Here is a 14,893-nt window from a genome sequence, read left to right as displayed (position 1 = left end):
AGACAACCTACAGAATGGAAAAAGAAACTTGCAAAGGATCTATCTGATAAGGGGTTAATAGCCAAAATATATAAAAAACTTACACAACTCAACACCTAAGTAAGTAAATAAATAAGTTCTTAAAAGTAAAGATTAAATAAATATTCTAAAGAAATTCACAGCACAAAGGCCTGAAGCTGTCTTTTATCTAATTTACTCTGTTGAGGCCCATAAGGGCAGGTTTGAGGGCAGGTGAGGTGAGTAGGACAGAGTGTGGAGGAGACAGAACAGAGAAAGAGGAAAAGACTGCACCATCCGGGCCCTATTTGAGTGTCCCACGTGGAGCCACCCTTATCCTCTGACCCTGCTCTGTAAATCCTCACTGCTCTTGGTCCTCATACAGCCCGTTTTATGAAGCACCTTCTCCATCCATGGGGCTTCTCTTGGGAAACTCTCTTTGTGTTCACAAGTAAAAAATCCTAGCCCTCTGCCTTCTCTGGTATCATTCAGAATTGTTGGCCTCAGAATCTCAGCTTCTGCTGTCTTGAGAAGGAAGAAACTCTGACACTTTGAGAGGAAGAAAGACAAAATCACTATACTACTCCACCAAGGATTGCTGTGGCTGAGTTCTTTGTGAATTACCCTGCCCCACAAATTATACTTTTAAGCTGTACAATCTAATCTTTAATGAGAAAACCGTATTTCTTCCACAAACATGACTTTGATCTTAATCTTTATAAAAGAAGGAAGTTAACATTATTGGGCTAAAGAACGTTAATCTCTTCCCTGAGCCTGTTTTCAGGAAGTAGTGGCACCCCTCATGCACTTAAAATAGTTCTTACTGAGTCTTCAGTAGGGACTGAGCCATTAGCAATCCAAATTGTCTTCTGACAATTAGAGTCTTGCTTGCCTCATCCTTGACTCTTGGTCCCCTTATATTTAATCAGATTTTCTGTATAAACCCGTGTCTGAGAAGGTTTGGGAAACATCACTGAAGAGAAGGAGCTAATAAAATGCAGAAATGGGGTTTCTCAGAAGACTAGTGGTCTTTAGCTAGGCTACTAGTTGGAAGATGGGAAACCTTTCTGCGGTGTTAGTCCATTCTTTTATAAACAGAGCATACACACTCTCCTTCCTCTTTGTGTAAAAACTCAACCTTGGAGAGGGGAAAAAAAAATTAGCTTTTGGTAATAATACTCAGTATTACCAAAGGTTACTATTCTCTCCCTGTTCTAGTTCTTATCTCTTCCTTAGCTCCTATAATCATGAGTTCTTTTACATTTTTAATCATTTCAGTTAGCAGACTTAGTAGAGCAATTTTTGTCACCATTTCAGCTTGCTTCTGAAATTTTAGTCAGAAATCACTCATCAAAAGAACCACTAATTAGCTCCCTTTCCACAATGCTTAGGTCTCTCTTTCAGGAACACACATTCCACTCTGTACCAGATCCTATGTGACCCAGAAGTATGGACTATAACTTTAGCTTTTCCAAATACTTTATTTCAGTTCTATTTGTTTGGGTTTTCTTTTTATTTGTCTTGCCTCTGAATTTATTTATTTTATCTACATGGCAAAATGTCTTGTTAAGTAATTCACTGGTGGTCTGATAGAGCTTTTGCAGCTGATTTTATTACAGGAGAAATTTCCAAATCTCCCTTAAAAATTAGTTGTTATTTTTAAGTGCAAAATACTGCTGGCCATGATTAGTCATTTACAGAATGGCTGGTAATGTATAATAAAAATCCCATTTTTATGCAATACTAGCTTAATGGGAATGCTGGCTTTCCAAGACGAAAGCATGTTTCTAGTAAAAAAGCATAGCCAAAAATATGTGAGCTTCATTGACTGCTCTTTTCCAGACCCTGGGCTAGGTTCTGAGTTTCAAAGATGAACTTAAAGAAAAATTATGGGTATCAGCGGAATATATACTAGTGAGTTAAAAAAAGAAGTAAAATTTCATAACAAAATGCTAAAATGTGAACATATTCTAAGTGTTAGAAGAGCACAAAGAGGCAGCTGAGTATGACCTTGACTTGAAGGGAAAGAATTCACCAGGTAGACAGGGAGACATCTTGTGCACAGCAAATGCCTACCAAGCAAGGAAAGATGAAATGGTTTGTTTGTCTTATAATGGGAGTACGAATGAGGCACAAGTTTGTTTCTGAGAATGGAAAACAATTTTAAGCCAAATTTTTGCAGGTATCGAATGCTATGGAGTTGGAAGATTTGGGGGGCAATGGGGAATATAGGAAGTATTTAAATAAAACTGGGATAGGATCAGACATATATCAGAAAGAACACTTCAGCTGTGTTGTGGGGGATGGATTAGAGATGGGAGAGAATAGAGATAGGGAAAAGGTTTAGAAATAATTCTCTAGGGCCTCCTGGATGGCTCAGTCAGTTAAGTGTCTGACTCTTGATTTCCTCTCAGATCATGACTTCAAGGTCCTGGGATTGAACCCCTCATCCAACTCCAGGCTTAGCATAGAGCCTGTTGCTTGGGATTCTCTCTCCCTCTCCTTCTGTCTCTGCCCCTTCTCCTGCTTGCACTCTCTCTCTGTGTCTCTCTAAAATAAATAAATAAATAAAATCATTTAAAAACAAGAAAGGAAGATTCTCTAGATAGAAACACTGAGAGTATTAGCAATGAAAGGACAAAGGTAGTGACAGATTTGTAAGATTCGGGAAGTAAAATATACAGCAGTTGATAAGAGATTAGTTGGGGTAGGGGACTTAGAAAGGCCATGGTGAGGAATCTGAAAAGAATTTAATTGGTGGGAAAAATAAGGAAATAGTAATTCCAAAAATTATAACAGAGCATAACAGTAATAATAATAATAGTAATAGTGATAGTAGTAATAAATAATAAAATTAATAATTGCAACTACCAGTAATGGAGCCCTTATAAAGTGTTAAGTATTAAGGTGTCTTATATCCGTATCTACATCAAACCTCCACATACCTTATTACAAAATTATTATTTTTCCCTATTTACTAGGGAAGTGGATTTCAATTTAGAGAAAATTAAATAACTTGTCCAAGGATTGAAACTCAAATCTTTCCATCTTCAAAGTCCAAGTTTGTAGAACCTAAGAGGTTGCCCAGTGCTGGCCATTGGCTGTACCTCTCAGAGGTAGGCCTGCCTTACCTGACCACTGCAGTCCATTTTTCAATACTTATTTCTTCTTCTTAGGTCTCAGTAACACTAAATATCAGTCTAGTGGAACTTTATTTGGCATATTAGTAGTCTTCTTAGGTTTTAAATTTTGGAATACTTTTTCTTTTTTTTTTTCTTTCTTTTTTTCTTTTTTCTTTTTTTTTTTTTTCTTTTTTCTGGAAAACCTGCCTCTGAAGTCACCAAGCTCTTGGCCACAACCACTGAACAGCAGTGGGAACCAGGCAGAATTTTAACATGGTTACTGATGGGCTCTTAGAGCTATAACAATATCTTTTCCTTTGGTAGATGCTGAAATCAGCATCCAGAGGAAGAAACTGTGGGAGAAAGGAAAAAAAAAACCTGAACTGAGTTGGAAGACATTTTTAATACATCCCCGTTTGCTAGTCTCTCTTCTACCGTCAGCCCCTTGGCCTGAAGGATCTAACAACTATCCTATCAACCACGTTCCATTTCTTTTTACCCTGAAGAAAAATCCCTTCCGATGTGATAACTTCAGTTGCTTTGTTCCATTTCATTAAAAATGGGACTAGACTTACAATTCCCCAGAGTTAAAGCTGACAGCTGTGTGTTGGTGAGCATTACATAAAACCAAACTCAAATGTTTAAAAAGAAGAAAGGGAATGAAGATGGAAAAGAAAGACTTATATGTCTTATTTTAAAGTTTATATGGGTAAGATCTATTCTCTTGTTAAAGGAAAATAGGTAAAAATATGAGTGAAAGTTCACTACAGAGGGAAAAGGCATTAGATTTTTAATTAGTTGACAATTTTAGAAATGTAAGTAAGTAGCAACACATTCAAAGTTATGACTATTCAGTATCATTCATGAATCTCCTCTTCAGCAATATAAAGGGATCACCCTGCCACATACCAAATATCCATTAGAAATTATTAAATAGGGCATTATTCAGAGATGGATCATTGTAATAATAATCTCCATATAAGACAATAGAGGGGTGCAGTTGGTTAAGCATCTGATGCTTGGTTTTTGCTCAGGTTGTGATCGCAGGGTCGTGAGATCAAGCACCAAGTCAGGTTCCAGGCTAAGCAGGGAGTCTGCTTGAGGATTCTCTCCCTCTTCCTCTGTCCACTCATGTTCTCTCTCTCTCCCTCTCTCACTAAAATAAAAAATCTTTTTATAAAAACTAAAATAAAATAAAAATAAAACAATGGATAAGTTAGTTGAATACCGATGTGACATGTCCTCTTGTATTCACCCTTAGACACTCTTATTCTCTCCATTTATAGTTGAGAAAATTCAGGTTAACAGGGGTTAACATCACACAGCCCACAAATAATCTATCTGCTCGACTTTAAAATCTAACTTACCCAATGTCAAAGCTACTGCTATCACTAATACCTAATATCAGAGTATCACATGTATCAAAATTAATTTTCTATGTTTGAAGGGTTTTAAGTGTTTGTTTTTCTCATGGAAAGAGTTTGCAATCAGCCTAGATCCACCCAAATTCCTGAAATTGACTTTACAGAAGTACCCTAAATTACAATTTCTAAGTACATATAATGTTCATGCAAATAAGTAAATACCACTTATCTATCATCTCTCAGTATTCTTTAGTACCCATGGGTTGCTAGTAGTACAGGACACCAGGAAAAATAAAAGTAGAATTTTGAAAAGATGATGGGAGAACAAGGCTTAAAGTAGCAAACCATTTGCTTTCTTTTATTATTCACCACTTATTGCTAAAGACACTTTTTTTTTAACTCTATGTGCATGAATGGGGGTGTGGGGTTGGGAGAGGGGGACTCAGGTATAATAGATCTGCAGAGTGATTGTTTGCTGAGTTTTATGTGGTAAATGTGAATTGTGTGAGATTAAGTGGAGAAATGGAATATATCAGTATGAGTATATTCCAAGTTAACTCCTTTCTAGAATGCTCTAGATTTTCCCATTTCCTCTGTGACCTGGGTATGCATTGGCAATTGTTAAAAAAGAAATGACAACATTTGCCATGATAAATTAACTTATATATTAGGTTCTTATTAATTATTTTAGAATTATTTTGCATTTAAAACTGATTTGGCAAAACAAACCAAAAAAAACAATGATTTGGCATATCTAAGTAATACTCAGATGTTGAACTTAAGATACAATTTTTTTGAGGAATACCACTTGTAGAAGAATTTACTCTATTTCTTTTAAGGGTTCATACTATAGGCCATTCCTTTTCTGCTGATATTACTCTAAAATCTTAACAGCATGAAAAATAACAGAATGACCACATAAAATGGTCACTGTCTTTCTGTGTTCGGCTCCTAAAACAGCCTTCACTTTCTGTAATAAGCTGTTTGTGCTCACTTCAATTTGCTTCATTTTATTTTTGTCACTTTTGGTACTGTCTCAGTGTACTATAATGGAACGATGCTGAATCAGGCAAGCTGTAATTTTTATTGCAAGCATATCTCAAGGCAAATTTATAAGCTGAACTTGATATCAGAAATGAAGCTGGAGGGAACATGTCTTTGTTCTAAGTTACAAATGCTCTGCTATTCTAAATCTGAGGTATGTTGAACATAAAATGCCTTTTTTTTTTCTGACATCAGGAATTTCACACAGGCAGTATATTAAGAAATTCCTTTAAAATTTTTACTATGTACAAATCAGTTTCACCAACAAGACTATTTGTATGACAATTCTATATTCAAGTTGTAAAGCTGATATTGAAGGTGATGTTATGCCACAGAAAATGATTCTATTAAAACGATCCTAACATTTGATTTCAATTTTCTTTTCATGAAAAGCTAAGAGGAAGTGTTAATTTATTTAACAGTATTTTACTGGTATGACTAGTTGGGCAAACAAATTATATATTTAGAGGTGTGGGCATACAAAAATTTTACCCCTAGGTTATGATCTCACCACCACCAAATTGAAAGTTTCCGAGAGTTATAATACTGGTTGATTGCCAAATGTTCTAAACAGCTAGTGGCCAATCCCATCCTGGGAGGGTCTCTGATGAAATGTGACATGGCCTTCTCCAGCCATGGGACCTTCTGGTTTTAGAAGGTGCAAGCTCCATAAAACTAGCTAGCCTAGGCTCTTGTATTAATAGGTATTGAACAAATTGCTATTTGCTACTGCTATTATAACCTGAATTGATAATGTTTCATTTCTTTTTCCTGTGTTACCACTTTAGATCGTCCTCCACTAAACAATGGGAAATATGTTAAAATGTTAATGTTTTTAATAGTTTCACTCCCACTACTGGAAACAGCAGTGGTTGAGAAGTAAATGATCTTTGGGAACAAGAGTCTTATTGCTATACTGTTAACAAGATAATTGTGGGATATCCCAGGAGAAAGTGCCCTTTTACTCTCCTATGAGGTTGTACCCTAGCTATGTGTAGCTTGATTTTATTCCTGCTTTTGTCCTCAGTTATTCTTCATACTGTTATTTTATCTTTTTACAAATGGTAGAATTAATTTAATAGTTGTAGAATACTCCAGCAAATTTTTCCTTGGAAATAGTCATTTTTTTAAATATAATTTAATTTATTTTTTTTCAGTAATCCATAATTCATTGTTTATGCACCTCACCCAGTGCTCCATGCAATACGTGCCCTCCTTAATACCCACCACTGGGCTCAGCCAACCCCCCCGACCCCCCTTCCCTCCAAAACCCTCAGTTTGTTTCTCAGAGTCCACAGTCTCTCATGGAAATAGTCATTTTTCAACACATTATTTTAAGCAGAAGTACAGAACAAAAAGGAATTATCATGGTAGTTTCCATAGAGTAAATGATACACATCGACAACCTAAAACTCAATAAAATGTAGATTAAATTTTGCTGAAAGTTACTATTAGAAAATGGCATGAATACTCCTCTAGCAAACACAGCCCATAATTTATTGTTTGTAATACAGTTTTGCACATGATGGAAACTGGTGACCTGCAAGAGTATTCCCAATACCCTTGCCCAATGCTAGTGTTGTTTGCTAAGGCCCCAGGAAATCATTAGCAAACTCCATCTAGAAACAGACCAAAAGGTCAAAAGTATACATAACATGAGTTTCCTGACCCATGGCTGTGGAGGGCTCTGAATATTCTTGTTCAAAATATGGTATAGTGTTTCAAAGCATCTGCTGCCATTCGCAGAGGTTAGTGAACTTGAATATGCCAGTGTCTAATTTTGTACAGTATGCCAAAGACACATATTTGTTCTTAAACCTCAGTCATTAGAGTTGAGCAGCTACACAAACTCAAATGAGTTTCAGTGCAGCAGTAATTGGTTCTCCAAGTTAGAAAATACAGAGCAGCTCAGAAACTTAAATGTAAGGAAGTTGACCACCAATTTAAGATGAATAACCTAGGACAAGTAGATACCATCTATATAACTCAAAGATGGATGTGAAAATCCTGATCATTATTATGCATAAGAGAGAGCTAAAAATATATTCATCGTTCTGGAAACATGAATTCTATTCTGTTTGAATACAAATAGAAGTCTCTCTCTCTCTCCCTCTCTCTTTCTCTCTCTTTCACACCCACAGACACACACATGCATGTGCACACACACAAACTTAAAGCAAATAAGAGGCAGTATCTTGCAGTAAAAATACTATAGCTTTTGAAGCCTACATTTGAATCTTATCTCATCCCTCACTGACTGTGCCACACTGAGCAAATGCTTATACTCTCAACCTGAGTTTCCTCATTGATAAAATGTGTGAAATACTTCTGAGAAATGGGACACTGCTGTGAGAATAATGTATGTCAGTTGTTGGCATGTATATGGTAGCCGCTTGTTAGTGATTATCATAAATATTAATTTTTAAATATACACTTCACCTCAAAATGGGTTGTTCATGCACAATGTAATTATTTTAAAAAATATTTAAACATTGCTACCTAAAAGAACATAGGCTTAAGGCTTATAACATGTAGTTGTTTTTTAACTAAATGATTATGTGGTTATCCAGCAATCTAATTTAATTTGTTTTTGCCTTGATGGAATTGCTAGATCTAGTTTTGGTTTTGGTTTTTTTCACAGTGAAGGCTCACACACATACACACACACACACACACACACACACACACACACACACACATTTGTCATACACCCTAACAGCAATTCTCCTTATATATTACATTTTAATATTAAGAAACCACAAAATAGGAAAGCAATTTGACATCTGTATTTACATATATTATTCTGTTTCCTATAACTTTATTTCCAATTTCTTTCTTGTGTCTCTCTTCTCTCCTAATCATGAAGATCTCTCCAGGACCTCTCCAAGCAAACAGACATCCCTTATGGCACAGTACTGGACTCTGCAGTATATGAACATGTCCGCATGAAGGGAATGAATCCTTTTGAAAGGGACAGCATGTATTCCCAAATGTGGCGGATGATCAATAGAAGCAATGGATCAGAGAATAACGTTCTGGAATCCCAAGCAGGCATTCAAAAGGTACTGGTCATTGTTCTGCTATAATAGTCTAGTCTGCTATTTTGTCTCCTATATTTGAATTGCTACATGAAGTTTGGTTTATTTCTTTTCTAAAATTTTAACTTTGACACAGAGTCTGCAATTAAATTATACCTCGTATTGATTTAAAGGAGATTTTGAGTTGGCAGAGTGCTTAAGCAAAGGGAATTCAAAGCCTTCTGTGCTGTGTCTAATGGATCTGTCTCCAATAAAATTCCAAAACTAGAAAACATAAACTAGTATTTTGTTCAGATTGGTCAGCGACTTATGCACATGAAGACTGAAAAGGTTTTTATGAATCCCATTCCAAATATCATTAGGGTTATCCAATTCTTTCAAATGACTTTGGGGTATTTTCTATACTGCATTTCCTTTTAGATGAAACTTTATCTTTACTTATGATTATGTGGTGGATAAAAGTTAATCTTGTCAACAAATAAGGTTCCTGCAAATGTCTATTTCTATTCCAAAAGTGAAAATCTTTATTTCTAGCTTATTTTAAATAACCATCATTTAGAAGTTATTTTTATCAGGGGGATAAAAAAACTTACGAAACAGTCCTTTGTGTAAAACATGAAGCTAGTTTTTATTCTGGGCTGTGGTTTAAAACACCTCTACAGAAGTAATTCTTTCTTCCTCATGTCCCATCAGTCTGCACGAGAGAACTGAATGATTTTTGTTTAAAATTATCCCCTTGGTTAGCACAGCGAAAATCACAATGGTTGACATTCAATAAATAATTGTAGGATGAATGAATGAATGCACGCATGAATGTCAATTATAGCAACAAAGGTGGTATACACTTTTTCTCTGTATCCTTCCACAGCGGAATAATTTGGATCCCGTGTCTGAGCTCCTTGTTCAAAAGGCAAACTTACTAATACTATGTTGGAGAATGTTTTGATGGCTATAAAAAATATTCTGACACAGGTTCTAGCATTATTCTGTGTCTTTTCATATGATGTCCTTCATCTGCTACTGATGTTATGGTTCCCTAGAGTCAGCCTAGTTGGCATCATTATTTTGAAAACTGAGGATGCTGATATGAACCTCGTTTAAGTCCTAATGATGCGTTAGGATGTGAATTCCTTGAAATGTTAGCAATGGCCTCTAACTCCATCACCCTTATTGCATTAACCCCAGTTTCCCAGGACCCAAGTATTGATCTTAAAATCCACTGGCTTCTAGAAGTTCAACAATTACTAGAAGGATGGGGGGGGGGGGTGAGAGTGGGTGAGTGAGTGGACCTATATGTTGTCTGGAGGAGATGGGAGGGTAGACATTTTAGGCTTTACTAGGTACTCATGGGATGTGAATGAACTTAAGCCTCAGAATAAGAATACTAAGTCATTTTGGGAAGAGTTACTTTCCTTCATATTGTTAATTATTAAGAAGAATTTTATTTTCTTGGGGATAAATATAGTCACAATTTATATTTTTATTCTATTTTAGAAGCCAAAGCTCTCCATACTTTACAACCTCTTTCTATAGCATATCATTCCAGAGAAAATTCACTTTTTTAAAAAAAGATTTTATTTATTTGACAGACAGAGATCACAAGTAGGCAGAGAGGCAGGCAGAGAGAGAAGGGGAAGCAGGCTCCCTCCTGAGCAAAAAGCCTGATGCAGGACTCGATCCCAGGACCCTGAGACCATGACCTGAGCTGAAGGCAGAGGTTTAACCCACTGAGCCACCCAGGCGCCCCAGAGAGAATTCACTTTTTTTCTCCACGCAGACATACAGATTCTCAAAAAATATTTTAAAAGATACATATTCACTCACTCATCACTTATTTATTCATTTTTTCATACAATATTTGCTAAGTGCCAATTATATACCAGGCACTGATCGAGAAACTATACATAACTCCACCACAGAGAAATGATCACTGGATCTGTGAAATGTAAAGTCTGGAGAGAAAAGAAAACTAAAATATGTGATCAAATAAAATGATTTAAATCATGATAAGTGCTATGGAAAAAAACCTTGGGTCCTTCTACAGAAATTAAAGAGAACATCTACTTTCAGAACAGCAATCAAGTATGGTTCCCTGAGGAGATAAAATATTAGTGATGACCTGCCTGATCAGGAGCTGTTTATCTAGAAGAGAGGGTGACAGGGCATCCAAACCAAGCACAACCTTAGCAGAAGCGTAGAGTTACATTCAAGAAACCAGCTGAAAATCAACACGAACTGGAACATGCCCGATGAGAGAACATGGTAGGAAGTTAGGAGGCAGGGGATAGATCATGAAGAAACTTGTTGCCCTTAATTAGGAATCTGGATTCTACTTGAATGGCAAAAAAAAAAAAAAAAAAAAAGCTACTAAAATAAGGGAATGTGGTGATTCATTATTACCTTTCAAGAAGGTCACTATACCTGATGTATAGGGATTGGTAAGAGTATACAGATCCAAAATAGTGAGACCCTAAAAGACTCTGGTAAATTTCAGAGGTAGTCAGTCACATCAACACATGTAGATAAGGTCTTGCTTCATTCTTATGTTTTTACGCACACAACCATATACCTTACAGTGTACGCACACAACCATATACCTTACAGTGTTTGTAGTAATACAAACTGGGTATACTTCCTATATTCTAGCATTTCCAAAATAAAAAATAAATCACAAGGGTATGGAATATCAAATGTCACATAGAAGTGACATTTGATATTTGATTTTTAAATAGTCATGTATGTGTTAGGATATACGTATGGATCTTCCAAGGTCTTCAGGATTGTTTAAGAAAGCCTCTCCTTTTCAAAGCATGTACATATGGTTTCCTACGTTTTCTGTTTCTTTTTTTCTTACCTTTATGTCTTTTAACCATATAGAATTTAATTTGACATTTGTGGATATGTAAAAAGAAATTATAGATACCTACCCTGAGAAAATTTCGGTTTGAGATTCTATGAAATAAAAGTGTTTTAGACTAAGCTATTGATAAGTTTGCATTGTGTGCTAAGAAATTTAGTTAATTCTTGTAGGTTTTGCCATTTCTCTCTCTTTAAATATGTAGCCATTCCATCATCTTTCGTCCTGGGCTAGGGTTCCTCATGCTGTTATTAAATGTCATACATTAAAAAAAAAAAAAAAAAGTCTATTATGAAGAACAGAAAGAGCCCTGTTTCCTGGTTCTTCCAGTTCTTATGTGTACAACTTTGGGCAAGTCCCTTGGCTTCTCTAAGACTCTGTCTCCTCCTAAGATTGTCACAGTGTGAGAATTAAAAGCCTGCAAAAGACATTTCAACATGGGTTCGAATACAGTTCATTTTTTAAGCTCAAATGTTTAAATGTAACTAGTTACTTAAAATCTGTGGGCCCCAGGATTTTTATCATGTTGATAAGAATTCCTACTTCACATGTTTTTTGTCATATATATATATATATATACACACACACACACACATATATATACACATATATAGGCATCAATAAATAATATGATTAAGTAAATAATAACTTCATAAAAAGATCCTTAAGATTACCTGAAAGAATGTGAGCAATTTGTAATGACAAAGCTTTATTATATAGTATCTTCTAAGATTAAGTTAAAATTGTAACATATTTGAAAAGGTTAATTAATAAAAGAAGTAGAGGAGAATTTCTACTCTTATAATCTACTGATAAAGAGGGCTTATGAGTTTTAAAAAACTGCAAATCGTGTCATCTAGATTTATACCATATTTATTTAGTTTTCTGATTCACTAGAGGGGCAGTGAAGAATGTTCTTATGAATTCATAATGGAAAATATCAAAGTGAAATTTGCTTGTTGTATGTATTCTTTCAACCAAAATCAGAGACAGCTGAAAATTGATTTGATCAAAAAATAGGTAATAATAATGAAATGTATTTCGGTTCAGTTTGCAAGGTCTTGGCCAGCTTCTCTTAAAGCGCAAAACCAACCAACCAAAAACCAATGACCTTCTCACCTGCTAAAGCTCACTGGGAGTCTATAAGATTGAGAACTGTAATACATGAAATGTGGTTGTGGATTCTTGCTTTAGTAACTAGTCTTGCCCATCTCACACAGCAGCTTCCTCTTCTCTGTCGTTGGTTTCTAATTTGTTCAGGCAGAAAAGACTTTAGAGGTCTTCCAGGTCAATTTTCCACAAAAGACTAAACTTCTTCTACAGTGTCTTTGACACAAGTTCATATATATAGTAACTGCCTTCCAGGAAAACTTGCATCACTGTGCAAACAGTCCTTGCAATCTAATTACAACTTTAAATAGATACCATTAATGTCTCAGGTTATGTTTGTTCTTAATTGTGCTACTAGTCTCATTAAGTTTCTCTTACTTGAAGGTAGAGCTTTATCCCTTCTAACATCATTCTGCTCATACCAAAGAAAGCTGTATAAATGAGGATTAAGTAAATGAGTTCCAATATGCTATTCTTGGGAGACATTCACCTGTATCAGACTAGCCTAATTAAACTAGAACAAATCTGATTCTGTCTTCCTTTTCCCAGGACATTTTGCATAACCAGAAAAAATGTATACGAAAATATAAGTGAAATATTTAGTGCATTCATTCGACAATCATTTATTGAGCACCTGCTATGTATCAGTCAGTATTTTGGTCACCGGAGTGAACATAAATGAAAGCAAAATTCCTTCATAGAGTTCACATTCTAATGGAGGAAGCAGACAATTAAAAAAATTAAATATGTTGTATTTCAATAGTGATAAGTGTTAAGGAGAAAAAATAGGAGAGGGAGAAGGGGGACAAGAGGGAGATGATCTGCCTTATTAGATCAGATGGCCAGGGAAGGCTTAAGAAAATGACGTTGGAGGGAAGCCTGGGTGGCTCAGTTGGTTGAGTGGCTGCCTTCAGCTCAGGTCATGATCCCGGCGTCCTGGGATCGAGTCCCACATCTGGCTCCTTGCTCAGCGGGGAGCCTGCTTCTGCCTCTACCTGGCATTCTGTCTGCCTGTGCTCTTTCTCTCTCTCTCTCTGACAAATAAATAGATAATCTTTAAAAATAAAAGTTAAAAAAACTTTTAAAAAAATGACATTGGAAAAAAGACATGAAGCCGATTCAAGAGAAAGAGTTGTATATCTGGGTGACATGTTTTCAGACAGAGGGTCAGCCGATGCAAAGGCCCTAAGGTGGGAGTATGCCTGGATGTTCTAAGACTATGAAGGAAGCTAGTATAACTCAGAAATAAGGTGTAACATCAGAAGAATAAAATCTGAGAAGTAGAGGGCCAGGTGGTAGGGAGAAAGCATATCATACAGGGCCTTGTTACCTACAGCATAATCCTGTGAACTAGCAACATCAGCATCTTGGGAGCTTGTTAGAAATGCAGACTTTTGGGGCGCCTGGGTGGCTCAGTTGGTTAAGCAACTGCCTTTGGCTCAGGTCATGGTCCCAGAGTCCTGGGATCAAGTCCCACATTGGGCTCCCAGCTCCATGGGGAGTCTGCTTCTCCCTCTGACCTCCCCTCTCATGCTCTCTCTCACTCTCTCTCTCTCTCTCTCTCAAAAGAAAGAAAGAAAGGAAGAAAGAAAGAAAGAAAGAAAGAAATGCAGACGCTTGGGCCCCATCTAAGCCCTTCTCAATGTAAATCTCGGTCTAAGAAGATTCCCAGGTGATTCATATCCACACTAAAGTCTGAAAATGCTAATACAGAGCTGTATAAAACATTCTAAGTGGGCTTTTACTCTGTGGAAGATACAAAACTTAAAAAGGGTTTGAACAGTAAAGTAACACGCTAAAACTCATATTTTGGCAAATCATAGGTAAAGATCTGACTAGGAATGAAGGATCTGTGCATAGAACTGAAATAAAGAAGTCTCTGGTTATTTAGAGGGTGATATTTATTTTCTCATAGCCTATTAAACTCAGATGGTGAAGAACAAATTATTTTAAAACCCCAGCCATGAAGACTACTCAGGAAGAAAAGAAAATCAGGATTGGTAGGATTAAAATCCTAGCCAGAGGATCCCTATGCATAATACTTCAGACTACAGAGCTCAAAGAGGATATAAAAATCCAATGGGTACTATGGCAACAGGGAAGTGAGGGATGGTGTTGGCAGCCGCAGTTTTCAATCAGAAAGATAGCATCAATTTGCAAAGCTAATTAGGCCACACAAGTTCCAGAGCAGTATGGGGAAAGGGAAACTGACAAGGTCCAGGTGTGGAGCAAAGCCACTGGGCTCAGGCCCCAGCTCTAATGCCAGCTGGAAAATTGGAGAATTGAAACGAAAACCAAGACAAAAGATCGGTCATGTCAAATGGGCCAGTATCGAGGATTTTTGAGGACTGATGAAGAAAG

At 36.4% G+C, this 14,893-nt stretch overlaps 1 protein-coding gene across 2 annotated transcripts in view; it reads left to right on the top strand.

The window, feature by feature from the left end:
* Positions 1-14,893, top strand: part of LOC111155139 (glutamate ionotropic receptor delta type subunit 2) — a 1,452,064-nt gene that overhangs the window by 1,243,195 nt on the left and 193,976 nt on the right. For both annotated transcript variants that reach the window (XM_022515215.1, XM_022515223.1), the window contains one exon: positions 8,394-8,589. In XM_022515215.1, coding sequence (XP_022370923.1) covers positions 8,394-8,589 — 196 coding nt within the window. The remainder of the gene's footprint in view (positions 1-8,393; positions 8,590-14,893) is intronic.

This window comes from Enhydra lutris, unplaced genomic scaffold (genome assembly GCF_002288905.1).
Source record: "Enhydra lutris kenyoni isolate GAN:26980312 unplaced genomic scaffold, ASM228890v2 scaffoldscaffold3, whole genome shotgun sequence".
Lineage (NCBI taxonomy): Eukaryota > Metazoa > Chordata > Mammalia > Carnivora > Mustelidae > Enhydra > Enhydra lutris.
This window is presented reverse-complemented; position numbering and strand designations above follow the sequence as displayed.